This window comes from Semicossyphus pulcher, unplaced genomic scaffold, assembly GCF_022749685.1.
Source record: "Semicossyphus pulcher isolate SPU_LCO1_2020_fin unplaced genomic scaffold, fSemPul1.0.p SCAF_17, whole genome shotgun sequence".
Classification (NCBI taxonomy): domain Eukaryota; kingdom Metazoa; phylum Chordata; class Actinopteri; order Labriformes; family Labridae; genus Semicossyphus; species Semicossyphus pulcher.
In genome coordinates this window covers 15572164-15585024 of record NW_027211681.1, presented here as the reverse complement: position 1 = coordinate 15585024, position 12861 = coordinate 15572164, and the positions used below count along the sequence as shown (strand labels likewise).

Sequence of the window (12861 nt, the reverse complement as noted above, 5' to 3'; positions counted from 1 at the left end):
TTTGGCTGTAGGAACAAAGACTTTGTTATTCCTGGTTGCACTTTATTGAATGAGATTGTTGCTACTTAAACTATATGAGTCTTTGTTGTCCTTAAGTGGCACATGTAAAGATGAAAGCACGGACCAACTAGTTTGTTTAAAGCTCCTGTGAGGAGTTTTTCACTGGTTATGAAACAGACTGAAATTAATTCTTATTACTCTGTATGAGCTACAAAAGCAAACCAGACCATCAGGGATCTATTTCTTCTATATAGTTATTTTTAAGGTCTGAAACTGCTGGTGGGGGGGGGTAGGTGTCAGACGAAGCGATTAACTGCACGCTGCATTGTTTACATTTTCCAGGGCAGAAATGTAAAGTGAGTGATACATATGACTGTGAAAGAAAGTAGGATGAGATTTTATGTGAAAAACCACCACTTAAAGTAATAATCTCGAACTTTTTAATTTAAATAAATGTCTGTTAAGTCAATATCACTGAATGAGGTAACACAATGGTGATTGAGCCTATGGCCCACTGATGAAAGCCTTTGCATTTGCAGTATATAGTATTATTACAGACTGGGTGTGTGTGGCGACATTCGCGGAAAAAATCACAAGTGGCGCCCAGTTAGTGTCGTGTTTTCCATCACCCAGCAGTGGTTGGTCTGCCAGAGAGGGTAGGCGGAGCTAAGCGGCTGCTTTTCCGGTCTCTGGAAGTGTTGCGGGTAAACAGTAATCTACTATGGTTGAACAAACAAAGAAAAGATCGATGACTACAGATGCTACAGATACAACAGTACAAAAAGTAACAAATTCAACGCTCAGATGAAGGAACAGTCTACAAACGAAAGCGAGGAAAAAATCAGAGAGCCAGCCGTAGACGTCTGGTTAAATTGGGAAGAGTGCTCTCATAATTACCGATTATTGCCAGTGGGATTGTATCTTTAAGAATGTACATGACAAAAATCTGGCTCTGTCCACAGGGGGGCACCAAAATCAGTACACACCGAAAGTTCCTCACTATCCAAAAATTTGAATGACAATTTTAGCCAGCTAATCAATAGAGTTAGCTTCTTTCAATGTTTTATTCAAGGCGTTTTGTAATGACTCTGCTCACATGCAGTTTCTCTGCAGTGTGCTCAGATTCATAGATATTGACGTTGGTATTTCTCCAGTGTTTGTATGTCAATAAATAGAAGTGCCCTCCTGCTTAATAGTGACTCATTATTATAATGCATTCGTTGTTGTTGTTTTTGTTTTTATTAAAAACGTTATGCTTTAAATGAGTGAGTATCTGGGATACATGGTGGTATTACTCTTGTTTACCTCTGCAGAGAGCAGGGTTGAGTCCCCTGCAGCCCTGCCTCTGGCTCGGAGCTCTAATGAACTCCTGTAACAGTGCATGTGGAAACTGGCAAAGGATGTTCTGGTCACTGCTGCTGATCTAGCTGTTTTTCTGAGCTGTATCACTGTTTTTTATGCTAATACAAAATTGAATTTCATTATTGCGTTAGCGTCACAATCTGCTAAAAAGGACATTACCAGATATTTCATAAATGCAGAGGCGATTTAGTTAACAAAGCATCCATTTAGGGCCTAATCATCATTTCCTGGTTTTAAAGAAATAAATATATCCAACAGACGCTCTTCTTTGTGTCTCTCTTGTGTCAGTGACTACTTATCCACATTGCATTATTCAAATTATATTCAGAATTTCTTTGAGAGCTCGCTCTACAATTTCCTCCCTCTTCATCTGCTCTCTTGTGATTTCCTTTCTTGTAGTCTCGGGAGCCTCTGGCGCTGTGCGACCTGAAAGCAGAAGTCTCCCCTCGGATCTCGGCCGAGGACTTAATCGACCTCTGTGAGCTGTCTTTGTCCGGGCCAAGCAAGCGGACCAAAGCCGGCAAGCCCAAAATCATCGCTGTCGACATCCGCAATGTAGAGGAGTATCCTTACTGTGTGTGTTTTAGCTCTAAATCTACCTGCTAGTCTCTCTTCTGTCTTAACAGATATTCATTTGATGTTGGTATTTAAAAAGCAATGCAAAACTCAAATCTTTCCCTGCTTGGACACATTAGGAAATGGTGCAAATAAACTGGAGCTTGTTTGGACAAACTTGGATTGTGTCCAAAAAAAGCAAAAACAAATGTTCTGCTGAGATTTGCGTTCACATAACAGAGTGCATGCAGTATTGGCAGTCACAGATACGGCTGCTCTCAGTAGCTTTCACCTCTACAAACCTGCTCCAACTTGAAGCTTTTCTGTTACATAAGCTTGTTAAAGGCTTCAACCAATCAGGAGTTGGATATGTGAAAGATATTAACCCCTTTCTAGCTGGTTCCAAAGAACTGAGAAATAATTTGAGGTGCGGTTTGACGCCACCTCTATACAGAGACAAAAAAACCCATGATTGCTTTACCTTTTTGTGCAACCATGTCGAAAAGCATGAGGGTTTATAGTTTTTCTGAACTACACGCTGGAAGATGGAGTAAAAAGCTGCCTGTCCTAGTGCGAGGAGAGACACCATAATGTTTTAATATGGGTATAACAGCCCTCACTTTCACACAGTCTCCCCTGGAAGACATTTATGGCTTTCCATTCTGTACAGAAAGAGACAGAAATAGTTGTGCAGGGAATAAAGAAAAAGAGCGTTAAAGAGAGAAATTCAAACCTTGGCACCTTCATCTCAGCACAGGTGTGCAATCATGGCGTGACGCTGGTGTGAAATAAAAAAAAAAGAAAGATGTAGAAATTGTCAGGCGTCAGAAATGTGTTATTAAAGCTTCTGACCAGCCACCCGGCTCTTCTGACAAAGTACACTGGCACGTTTATTGCTTTAATCTGCAGTCAGATAAGATTTCACTAGGCAATGTTTCATTGAAGGCAGAAAATGGCACGGGAAGGGTTGTAAAAGCGAATGTTTTATATGGAATCCAAGAGTAAAACTAACACTCTTGGATTCCATATAATTGAAAAACCGCTGAAAGAACTCTAAGAGAAGTCTTTGTCTCGTTCAGTCTGGAAGATCAGAAGACGAATCGGTTGAATAAAACACAGATTTTGAATTATAATCGCGGAGGCAGTGGTTGAGATCACAGTTAAGTGTTGAATAGGGAAACCAATTGTGTTTGGAGTGGCAGCAAAACTAACAAACACCCAGGTGCGCGTTTGACAGTGAGTCTGTGTCCGCTGTGCCTACAGCCTCTGAGACGGTAATCATCCAAACTACAGCTGGCTGACGTATAGATACACTCCTCTGCTGTGAGACTGTCTCTGCTCAGTCTTACAGGGGAAATAAACTGCTTCTTGTAATGCCCAAGTCCTGAGTTTATGCCAGGTCTCTGTAAAAGCTGTCATTCATTTATCTCTGAATGTATGCAGGTTGTTTAAATCATGTCTGTACCTGTTTGGCATTACTTCTCCATAACTAGGCCCCTTTTTGATGTGTGAGACTAGTGATTTATTTGAGGCTAAAAGCTCATAACACAGAGAGAATTTGTATTCAATAGTCTCCAACAGCCACACTGGAAGGCTGAGTGGAGATGTCAGGGGAGATACTGCAATATTGTTTAAGTTGATGTCAGGTCGGAGTCCTGTGGCATATCTCTGTGATGCCCTCTCTTAATTGCTGATAAACACACATATTTTCCTTTCTCGTGCATTATTTCAACTTTGTAAAAGGGCATGCAGAAAAAAAGTCTTGCACACCGTTGCACGCTTGCATGTAAGGAGCCTTTGTCTTTATCCCTCAGTGCCTCTGATCTCATGCGTACCTCTTGACCTGGTGCCAGTGTTTTTTTTTTAGAGTCGAACCAAAAGCTTGAAGAGTGAAACTGCTTGGTTCCCAGCAAAGGCAAGTAGGGGCAGATTCAGGGTGGATGATCTGCGTCAGTTATCTTCTGCCAGATCCTGCATCACTCAGTAAGGCCCTTCTTATCCACCCTGGCCACCCCGCCACGTACTGCAGTCTGAGATTTAGCCTGTGAAACCGAGCGAAATGCATCCCTCTGGCTTTTTGGCTGCACCAGGGTTTTCTTTTTAGCATGTCGTATTCGATTGTGATTGTTTGACAGTCTGATTATCATGACTAATATGATGCTCAATACAGTAATTGTAATGTAGTCACATTGGTTTGCTGAAACAGCTGCAGACAAAGGAAAAGCTAAGAAGGCCAAACGGCAGACAAAATGTATGTAAGTGTATTTATGTGTTTAAGATGAAGTGATCCGTTCTCCTACGTCTTTAACTGTAAAGAAATTTAAGAGCCAGACGGGAAGTTGAAATCCCCAGAAAAGCTAACACTAAGCTTGTTTTCTTAGCTTAAGAAAAGTTTGTGTTTTACATGCTTGTCACAGGACTCCAGTAGAATGCATAGTTTGACACAGCATGTAGGCTTTGCATGCAAACTCCCTGTAAGCCCCTTAGATTAAACTTTAAAATACAAGCTGCTTGCTACATTTAATAGTGACCTTTTTAGGAGCTCTGCACAAAATACTCCTAAAGCAATAGGAGTATACATAACACGTACAGAGGACCTGCAGGAGTGAGCCTCACCCCTCAGGTCTTCAGTGGAATGGTAATAAGAGGGTTAAAGAGCCATTAATCAATAAGGATTAGCGGAAAAAGAGCAAGGATTTTGCCAAATTCCTCCTCTGGACTGGAGCCTCCTGATAGACAGAGCCTCCTCAGGCTAACCCGCACGGACAAAAGAGATTTGACCACTTTCACAGGATTTGGCAACCTTTGTTCACCTTTATTATGATCCCAGGCAAAGCTGTGTTGTGGGTGTCTGCGGTCACAAAAGTGGATTAGATTTAGACCTCTGTGGGGTAAATCAGGACAAGCTAGATTTAGCTGTGTAGGTAACCGGTGATTAATGTCTGCTGTAAAACAACTGGCATGTGCCTGTTGTAGTTTAGTCTTAAAGGACCACTAGAGGATTTGTGCGGGTTATACACTGCATCGTGTAATGACTCTTTTATGTTCTTATGTCAGCTGGTATGATTTAGTGAACGCTGTGATTTCTTAGAGAAAGAAGTTGAGCGCCACTTATTGTAAAGTATGTAGCTGTAATGTCAATAGCTGCACTCTCAGAAACAAGATAATCTTTTCTAAAGAGTTATTATTCAATTATCTACCGCTGTCCTTGTTCAAACCCGTCATTTAGACCTTGTCGTTATCTTTTCTTTTCTTTCTCCTTTTCTCCTACCGACTCTCTTTTCTCTCCCTTCTGTTAGGAGAGATAGTTTTTCCTGCTGTCTTGAAGCGTGTCTTACACACTTTTTTAACAGAAAGTCATTGTGTGTAACAAGCACTGTAATTAGAGTATCATTGCACTGACTTCAAATCGTTTCCTACTGTCTATTGTATCCACGTCTTCCCAGGATATTACCGTCCAATTAAATTCAAGGTGTAACTCTCTTCTCCTTTTGGCCCTCGTCCCGTGCAGGCGCCGTACCCTTTCAAAGCTTTGCTCCTTAACCTCACCGTCCCCAGCTTCGGCAGAGGCCATATTTCCGGCAGCATCAACATTCCCTTCAGCTCGGCGTTCGGCGCTGACAGCGAGCTGCTGCAGTGTCCGGCGACAGGGATCCTCCAGAACTACAGAGGACGTGTCATCGTGGTCATTAGCCACGCCATGAAGAGTGGCGCTGTGGTGAGAAGGCAGTCACACACACACACAACACACACCTCAGCATACAGACTGTGTTCACTGAAAGTATTTTCCCCGATATACACTCCAGATTTGCATTATATTACTTTCCATGGAGATGTTATAAGCACTTTATTTTGCAGTCAAGGTCGCGGCTTTCTCTCCGAGATGTTTCAGTAAGCTTTTATATCTCAGGCAGGCATAAATTGGTACCGTTATTGTTTGAGTTTGAGTTCTTTATTGTCATTGAGAAAACCGAGGCAGGTTGAGATAACCAAGTGTAACATTACACTTCCTGCTTTTGTTATAGTGCCCTGTGGCGCTTTGTAATCCCCAAACTTCCTCCCTGTTTATTGTTGCTTTGAAAACCATACCAGCTCTAGGGATAGAAAGTTTTGGCTCAGACTTAAATACCTCAACGATCAGCTGGATTATAATGAAGGTGTGTCTGTTTACTGAATTTGGTCCTTCATCCACTTTATTACTTTGAGGTTGACATTTGTGCTTTTGAGTGAAATACCTCAAGAACTATTGGCTGGATTGCTTTGTAATTTGGGACAGACCTACAGGTAACCCTCAAGATTAATTCCAATAACTTGTATTGAACCCTTAACTTTTAATATAGAATCAGCTAGTCAGCTAATCAATAAGACCCATGCTTTAGAATACAATCAAATACCTGCAAAGCTAATGATGGTCCTATAAGACCCAGATGTGCTTTGTGTCTGATCAAATTAGTACTGAACACAAGGTATAGCCTCAACAGGCTTAACTAAAAGGTAGACATTTTAAACATTAAAAACGTCTGGTATTTCATCATAGTAGTTCTTACATGTTAGTTTAATGATGCTAGAACTTAGCTCGGAGCGCAGCTAGACCGTAGTCCAACCTTAGAGCCTCACCAGGTTCCCATTTGTCTGTCTCGACAAGCGTTAGATGGATTGCCATGTTATTTTGTTTAGACACGTACAGTATGTTCCCAACAAGATACATTTGAATGACCTTGGTGATCCTCTGGGTTCTAACTAGAACCGTCTTTGGGTCGAATTTTGTTTGGTTTGCGACCAAATACTTAATGTACTTCTTATCTGCCACATGTGTACCTTAACACCCGGCTGTAGATTTTTTATCTTGCCAAAGGGGTCTTGTTTGGTGACGCGGTAAAAACGATCAGTAGTCGGAGACGGTTTTTCTTCAGATTTTTAAGCTCCTCTTTAAGTGTCTTTTGAAATCTGTTGAAGAGTTTAATTCATTGTTCATTTCTCATGATTTATCACAGAACAAAAACTAGGTTGGTATTGGATGCTGGCTTCTATCTACTAAACATCTGATTTTAAATGTTGCCATTTAATCACTTTAACTATAAACCATTTACAAATCAGACTGAGTTCGCTCTGTAGTCCAATTTCCAGAAATTCTTGTAGTATTTGGAGCCCTGTTGGTCCCAGTAAATGTCTTCATTGTGGCCACCTACAGACAAGAAACCACAAAACAGTGACTCAGTATGAGTGAAAGCCAAAAGGAATAGTAATGACTTACTTGGAAGAACTGCTTATGGTCTGATGGCCCCCTTCCTGAGAAATGATGCTTTGTGGTGTTAAAGCAAAGATGAGAGATCTTGATAATAGAACCAACGTAAGTAAAATGTGTGTCAGTCAGCCTGTTAGGTGTTTTATTTCTCCTACACTAGCCTTGTGTTTTTCCTGATGGCAAAGTCAGTGTGTTTATCAGTCCAGCGCTTTGGTCCAGACTGAAATATCCCAACAAGCATTGCCATGAACTCTGATGATCCACTTTTTTTATCAAGCATCACAAGTAGGTCAAACTTTTTAGATCAGGGAAATTTGTCCACACCTTCTCCATGGATTAGATAGATTTTTGTTCATACATTCATGGTTCCCAGAGGATGTGTCCTCCTGATTTTGGTGTTACCATGCCACCCACATCTGGCTTTCTCGTCTTTGGTAGGTTGCCATGAAATGTTGTTGTTATGTTGTTCATATCCCCCTTATTGTCCATCGCATCGTTAGCATCACACTTTCTTTGGTTTGTGACCTAATACATGCTAACCTTATGACCCCCCTATCAGCCTCGTTCCTAGGTATCTCTTCAGGGATGGGTTTTAACGGGAACAAGCTTCATGCCTGTTGAATATGAATGTCAATGTAAACACTGGACGTCATCACCTACAGACAAGAAACCACAAAACAGTGACTCAGTATGAGTGGATGCCAAAAGGAGTGGTAACGATTTACTTGGAAGAACTGTTTATGGGCTTATAGCCCTCTTCTTGAGAAATGACGCTTGGTTGTGTTAAACTATAGATAACAGATGTTGACACTAAAACCAACTCAAACTATTGTTTTTATCGTAAAAAAGTAAGTAAAATTGGTGTTAACGGGGTTCGTACCAGCCTCAGTTCTACTTGGGGTTAATTATCTAGCATGCTCATCTTCTGAAAGAAAATGCTGGGCATCCTTAGCTTAAGCATGTTAGCATTGTCATTGTTTGCATGTTTGCATGTTGTTATCAATTAAGCACACACCTCCTGCTATTTTGGTTCATGTATGTCCAGCAGTGCAAAGTGCAAAAAGGCTGAGTGAAGGTGAACGATGCATGTTGAAAGTAGGGAAAACAAGGCTGAGACGCATAGGATAATGAGCTGTGTGAGACATCTGACATGTGATGATTGCTGTAGCCACCTGGTGTTGTTTTAATGTAATCACTGTTAGCACAGAGTACGGCTGTGCGTATTGGCACTGCACTTTGGTGGGGCATATCTTTAATCAAAGGCTGCTAATGTATCCATATACTGTATCTGTCCTGCTGCCTTAAAGTTGTTATCTCGAAGATCTTAGTTTCGTTCTCTTTGGCGGCACCTATGGTGATAAACAGTAATTGCGGGAGCACAATTCCCAGATATCCAGACAGTGTTGCATGTGTGACGTCCACGGTTGTTCTCCGGTTGTAACTCTTGATTTTCCTCGCTGACGGTCGCTTTCCTTTTCAGACTGTTTGCCTTCATCTGAGCGTCGAATTTGTTTCTTTTTCTTTGGATTGTCTTATTTTTTAAGTTGTGTCTGTAGTCATCCATCTTTTCTTTGTTTGTTCAGCCATGTTACTGTGTACTCTGGTCGTCTTTCAATCGGAAGATCACAGGTTCGATCCCCAGCTCCCTCAGTCTACATGTCGAAGTGTCCTTGGGCAAGACACTGAACCCCAAATTGCTCCCGGTGGCATAGCCAACGGGTATGAATGTGATAACTGATTGACAGTTGGGCACTTTACGTAGCAGCCTCTGCCATCATTGTATGACTGTGTGTTTTAATGGGTGAATGTGACATGTAGTGGAAAAGCAGCTTTGAGTAGTCACAAAGACTAGAAAAAGCACAATATAAGTACAGGCCATTTACCATTTACCATTACTCGCGACACTTGCAGAGACCGGAAAAGCAGCCGCTTAGCTCCGCCTACCCTCTCTGACAGACCAACCACTGCTGAGTGATGGAAAACGTGTCACTAACTGGACGACACTTCTGATTTTTTCCTGTGAAAGCTGGTTATACAGTCTAAGCAGTAAATTTAAACTCATCCACTGTTAGGAGAGTTTTTCAACAACAGTTAATTAAAATGTCCTTTTCTCACAGGCATCATTGGACTCATCTGGGCATTTGCTTCAAGCACTCAGTTTGTGGTTATTTACAAAATCACCAAAACCGGTGCAGATTAAAGCAGACATGATTCTGGGACTTCTACTTTGAAAACATATGTCTTAAGACAGATGTTCCACCAAAATACCAGCAATATGCCTTTCACTGCTTCATTTGGATAACCACCCCATCTGTTTGTGTCTCTTTTTCCACATGTGCACCATCCTCACCAGAATACCACACAGACAGGCAAAGGGAATTTCAAGGTCGGGAAATATATCAGACGCTGTTTGCTCTGATCGTTGCGCTGCCTCTACAACAGGGCCCCTCGTCTTGTTAACGTAACATAAACATTTTGCAAGGACACTAATTCCCTGAATCCAGACCTCTGTGCGTCAAATCCACAGCAATGTGGAGAAAACCCTGTAAATACTGAAGTCGCCATAAGTCCTTGTGCATATGAAAACAACTTCCTCATTAAACAGCTCCTCTGTGTGGTTTAGGTTAATCGGGCCAATGTGCAGTATCGTGAAAAGCTTCTTTGTCTTTGCCTCTTTTCTAACAGACACTAAAACATTAGCCGAGGCTGAAACTGTGTTTTACATGAATCACTGTCTTTGACATTTCAGTGCACAAAAATAACTTTGCTCCTTTCAGCGTAACAGAGCAGAGAACTATATTGATCATTATAAATTCTCCTTTTGTGCTCTCTTTGGAATAAATTAGCAGAAATTAAATTTAAAAACTCAGCAGGGATATCGCTTCAGGCAACATCCAAATTTAGAAAAGATGTCCTCCTTCCATATGTTGGAAGGAGAGAAAAAGGAAAATAAGAAGCTCTTCCTAATTGAAGAGACAGTCCTGAATGTTTTAGGGACAAGCAGCGTGAGCTCCGTTTCTAACCTGGGTGCCAGAGCCGTGGAAGGGGAGAGTAAAGCTATGAAGAGGCTGTTTATAGCTGCTGTAATCAGCACGCGATCGTACCGCATATTATGCCTTTTGTGCACTCGGATATTTTGCACAGTAATCATCATGTGATTCAAGCTGAAGCCTTTATCAGTGTTGTAACGCAGGCAGTAGTTTTTTACAATCTTTCATCATCATTGTCATCATCGTCTCACAGCCCTGCATGATAACTACTCGTTATATTTGTGATGCGATCAATGATTCTGAAGTTTCTAGATTTGCTGCTTGGAATAACTCCACACTTTAAATAAGTTTTATGATAAACCCCTTTATTTCATCAGACCTTTCAGTCTTTCAGGTCACGAAATTAAAGGTTGATAAAAGGACTCAATTGTGCTTAAATGCCATTCACATCTTCACATCTCTGTGCACTGCACCGGTGGCACTATCATTAGCTCTGGGGCGAAGCAATGAGTCAACTCAGGCTGTGGGCCGGCTTCAATATAAACTTTAACATTAAGAACCTGTTGGCATTCAGAAGTAAGTCTTAGTATTCAGGTTTTCTGAGGACATTTCAGCTGATTGAATATTAAGAAAACTCAAACAGCTCTGAGCGCGTGACCAACAACACAAACAGAAAGAAAGTGTTTTTTTAATAGACACATGAATGAAATTATATTATTATATACAACTTGCACTTATTATTAATGGACAGAAACGTGTCACTGTTTTCCATAACGTCACATAAAAGCTCTTGTCAGATTAAATGCTCAATCTGGTTCACACATTGCATGCAAAAAACGTCCATTTATCTTTCGTAATATCTCTTGGGTAAGATGTAATCATCGGATGCAGATGTTTCACCATAACATTTCCCAACGCTGCTTGATGAAGCCAAACAAGTGTCAACTTCTGAATAACATACAAGGACTCGCATTATGTAACACAAGTGGAATGAGAGGGGATGTAGCAAAAGGAAAAATTGTTCAGCTTGATACAATATCCCGGCTATAAGGTGTATACTTAGCCCTAAAAAGGCAGAATACCTACCACAATGACCGATAAGACATCAACAGCGTGCGGACTGACAGTGGTCTGACAAAAGAGAAGAGCAGCTGCCGCAGAGACATCAGGCTGTGCTGTCATTGCGTTGAGGGAGCTGTAGAGACATGATTACACTTTCTAACAGACTGTCCAGAGTTCAGAAATGTTACAGACGTACTCTACTCTAACTTCAAAAAAAAAACTTCCCCAGGATTATTAGGTCTGATAGAAGGAGATAAATGACCTGTCATTCTGGGGGAAAGAAAGAATGTGTAGTGTTGGCTCCATCACAGGGAATACAAACAGAAGTACAGAGAAACATAGACAGAAAGACTTTCAGATAAATGTACTCATAGCGGACATACCGCACTCTTTTGTTTGTATTTTGTGGTTTATGTGTAATGATTTTGGCAGCACCTCTGGCGATAAGTGGTAATTGCAGGAGCACACTTCCCAGATATCCGGACAGTGTTGCATGTGTCCGGTTGTAACTCTTGATTTTCCTCACTGCTGGGTTTATATGTTGTGGAACTGCTTCAGAGAAGTTTTGAAAAAACTTTATTCAGGGTTCCCACGCGTCCTGGAAAATCTGGAAATTTAGAGACTAGTTTTCCAGTCCTGGAAACACCTGGAAATTAATTAAAATGACCAAATATCATGGAAATAATTTCATGTTGTCCTGGAAAATTTTAATTTAATTTAGCCCCATGCTCAGCAGAAGTTTGCCACCTCAACTCCGGTCGGGCCTCCCAGAGCTGTCACATTCAAAATCGAATCCTGCGAGCGATGTAAGATCGCCGCCTTTAGACGCTTTCTAACCAACTGAAAGACGAAAAGTATGACACTTGAATTTTATTATCTTTTTTTTTTCAATACATTGCTATGTCCTTTCAGGTGTAACTTGGATAGATGTAGGCTTAATGAGCGACTTCGCTCCATCATTGCGCCTCCGTGCGTTTTACACAGAAGACAGAACATGACAGGTGTAATAATCCCGCCTTGAACTGGCAGTGTAAAAGGGGCTTGAGACACTTCATCGTGAACCCTGCATCATCAAAAAAAGGAGGAATAAAACTGGGGTTAAAAGTGTCAGTACTAGGCCTACCAGTCAATGATATATTTGAGAGCAAGTGCTGTCCCGTATTGTCAGGAAAAACTCCTGGAAAATGTCCTGGAAAATAATTTCGGAAAAAGAGTGGGAACCCTGTTTATTGTAACCTTTGAGCGTGTAGTTGGTGCCCAGATCACAGTGCATCTATAGTTGAAGGTTTATGGTAATTATAAGAATATTTTTGGCTTTTGCCTTTATTGACAGGACGGCTGAAGGGAGACAGGAAATGTGGGGAGTAGAGAGTTGGGAGATGACATGAACCGAAAGATCAGCAGACCAGGCGTCTAACCTGCGATCAGTGCTCTACCAACTGAGCTAAACCAGCTCGACTCGTTTTATAGTAATTATAGAGGGATAAAACATTAATTAGCACACAGACAAAACATTAGGCAGCGGTTACACTCTCTAAGCTAATTTCAGAACAGTGAGTGCACAAAAAAGTATCAGGCTCTTATAACAGAGAAAAGTCTCTGCAATACCAGGAAGCAGATTCAGTCCCAAAAAGTGTTTTTTTCAAC

The 12861-nt window shown here is 41.2% G+C and overlaps 1 protein-coding gene across 1 annotated transcript in view; it reads left to right on the top strand.

Moving 5' to 3' along the window:
* Positions 1-12861, top strand: part of tbck (TBC1 domain containing kinase) — a 55399-nt gene that overhangs the window by 41251 nt on the left and 1287 nt on the right. The window contains exons 24-25 of the mRNA XM_069666686.1: positions 1762-1925; positions 5476-5635. Coding sequence (XP_069522787.1) covers positions 1762-1925; positions 5476-5635 — 324 coding nt within the window. The remainder of the gene's footprint in view (positions 1-1761; positions 1926-5475; positions 5636-12861) is intronic.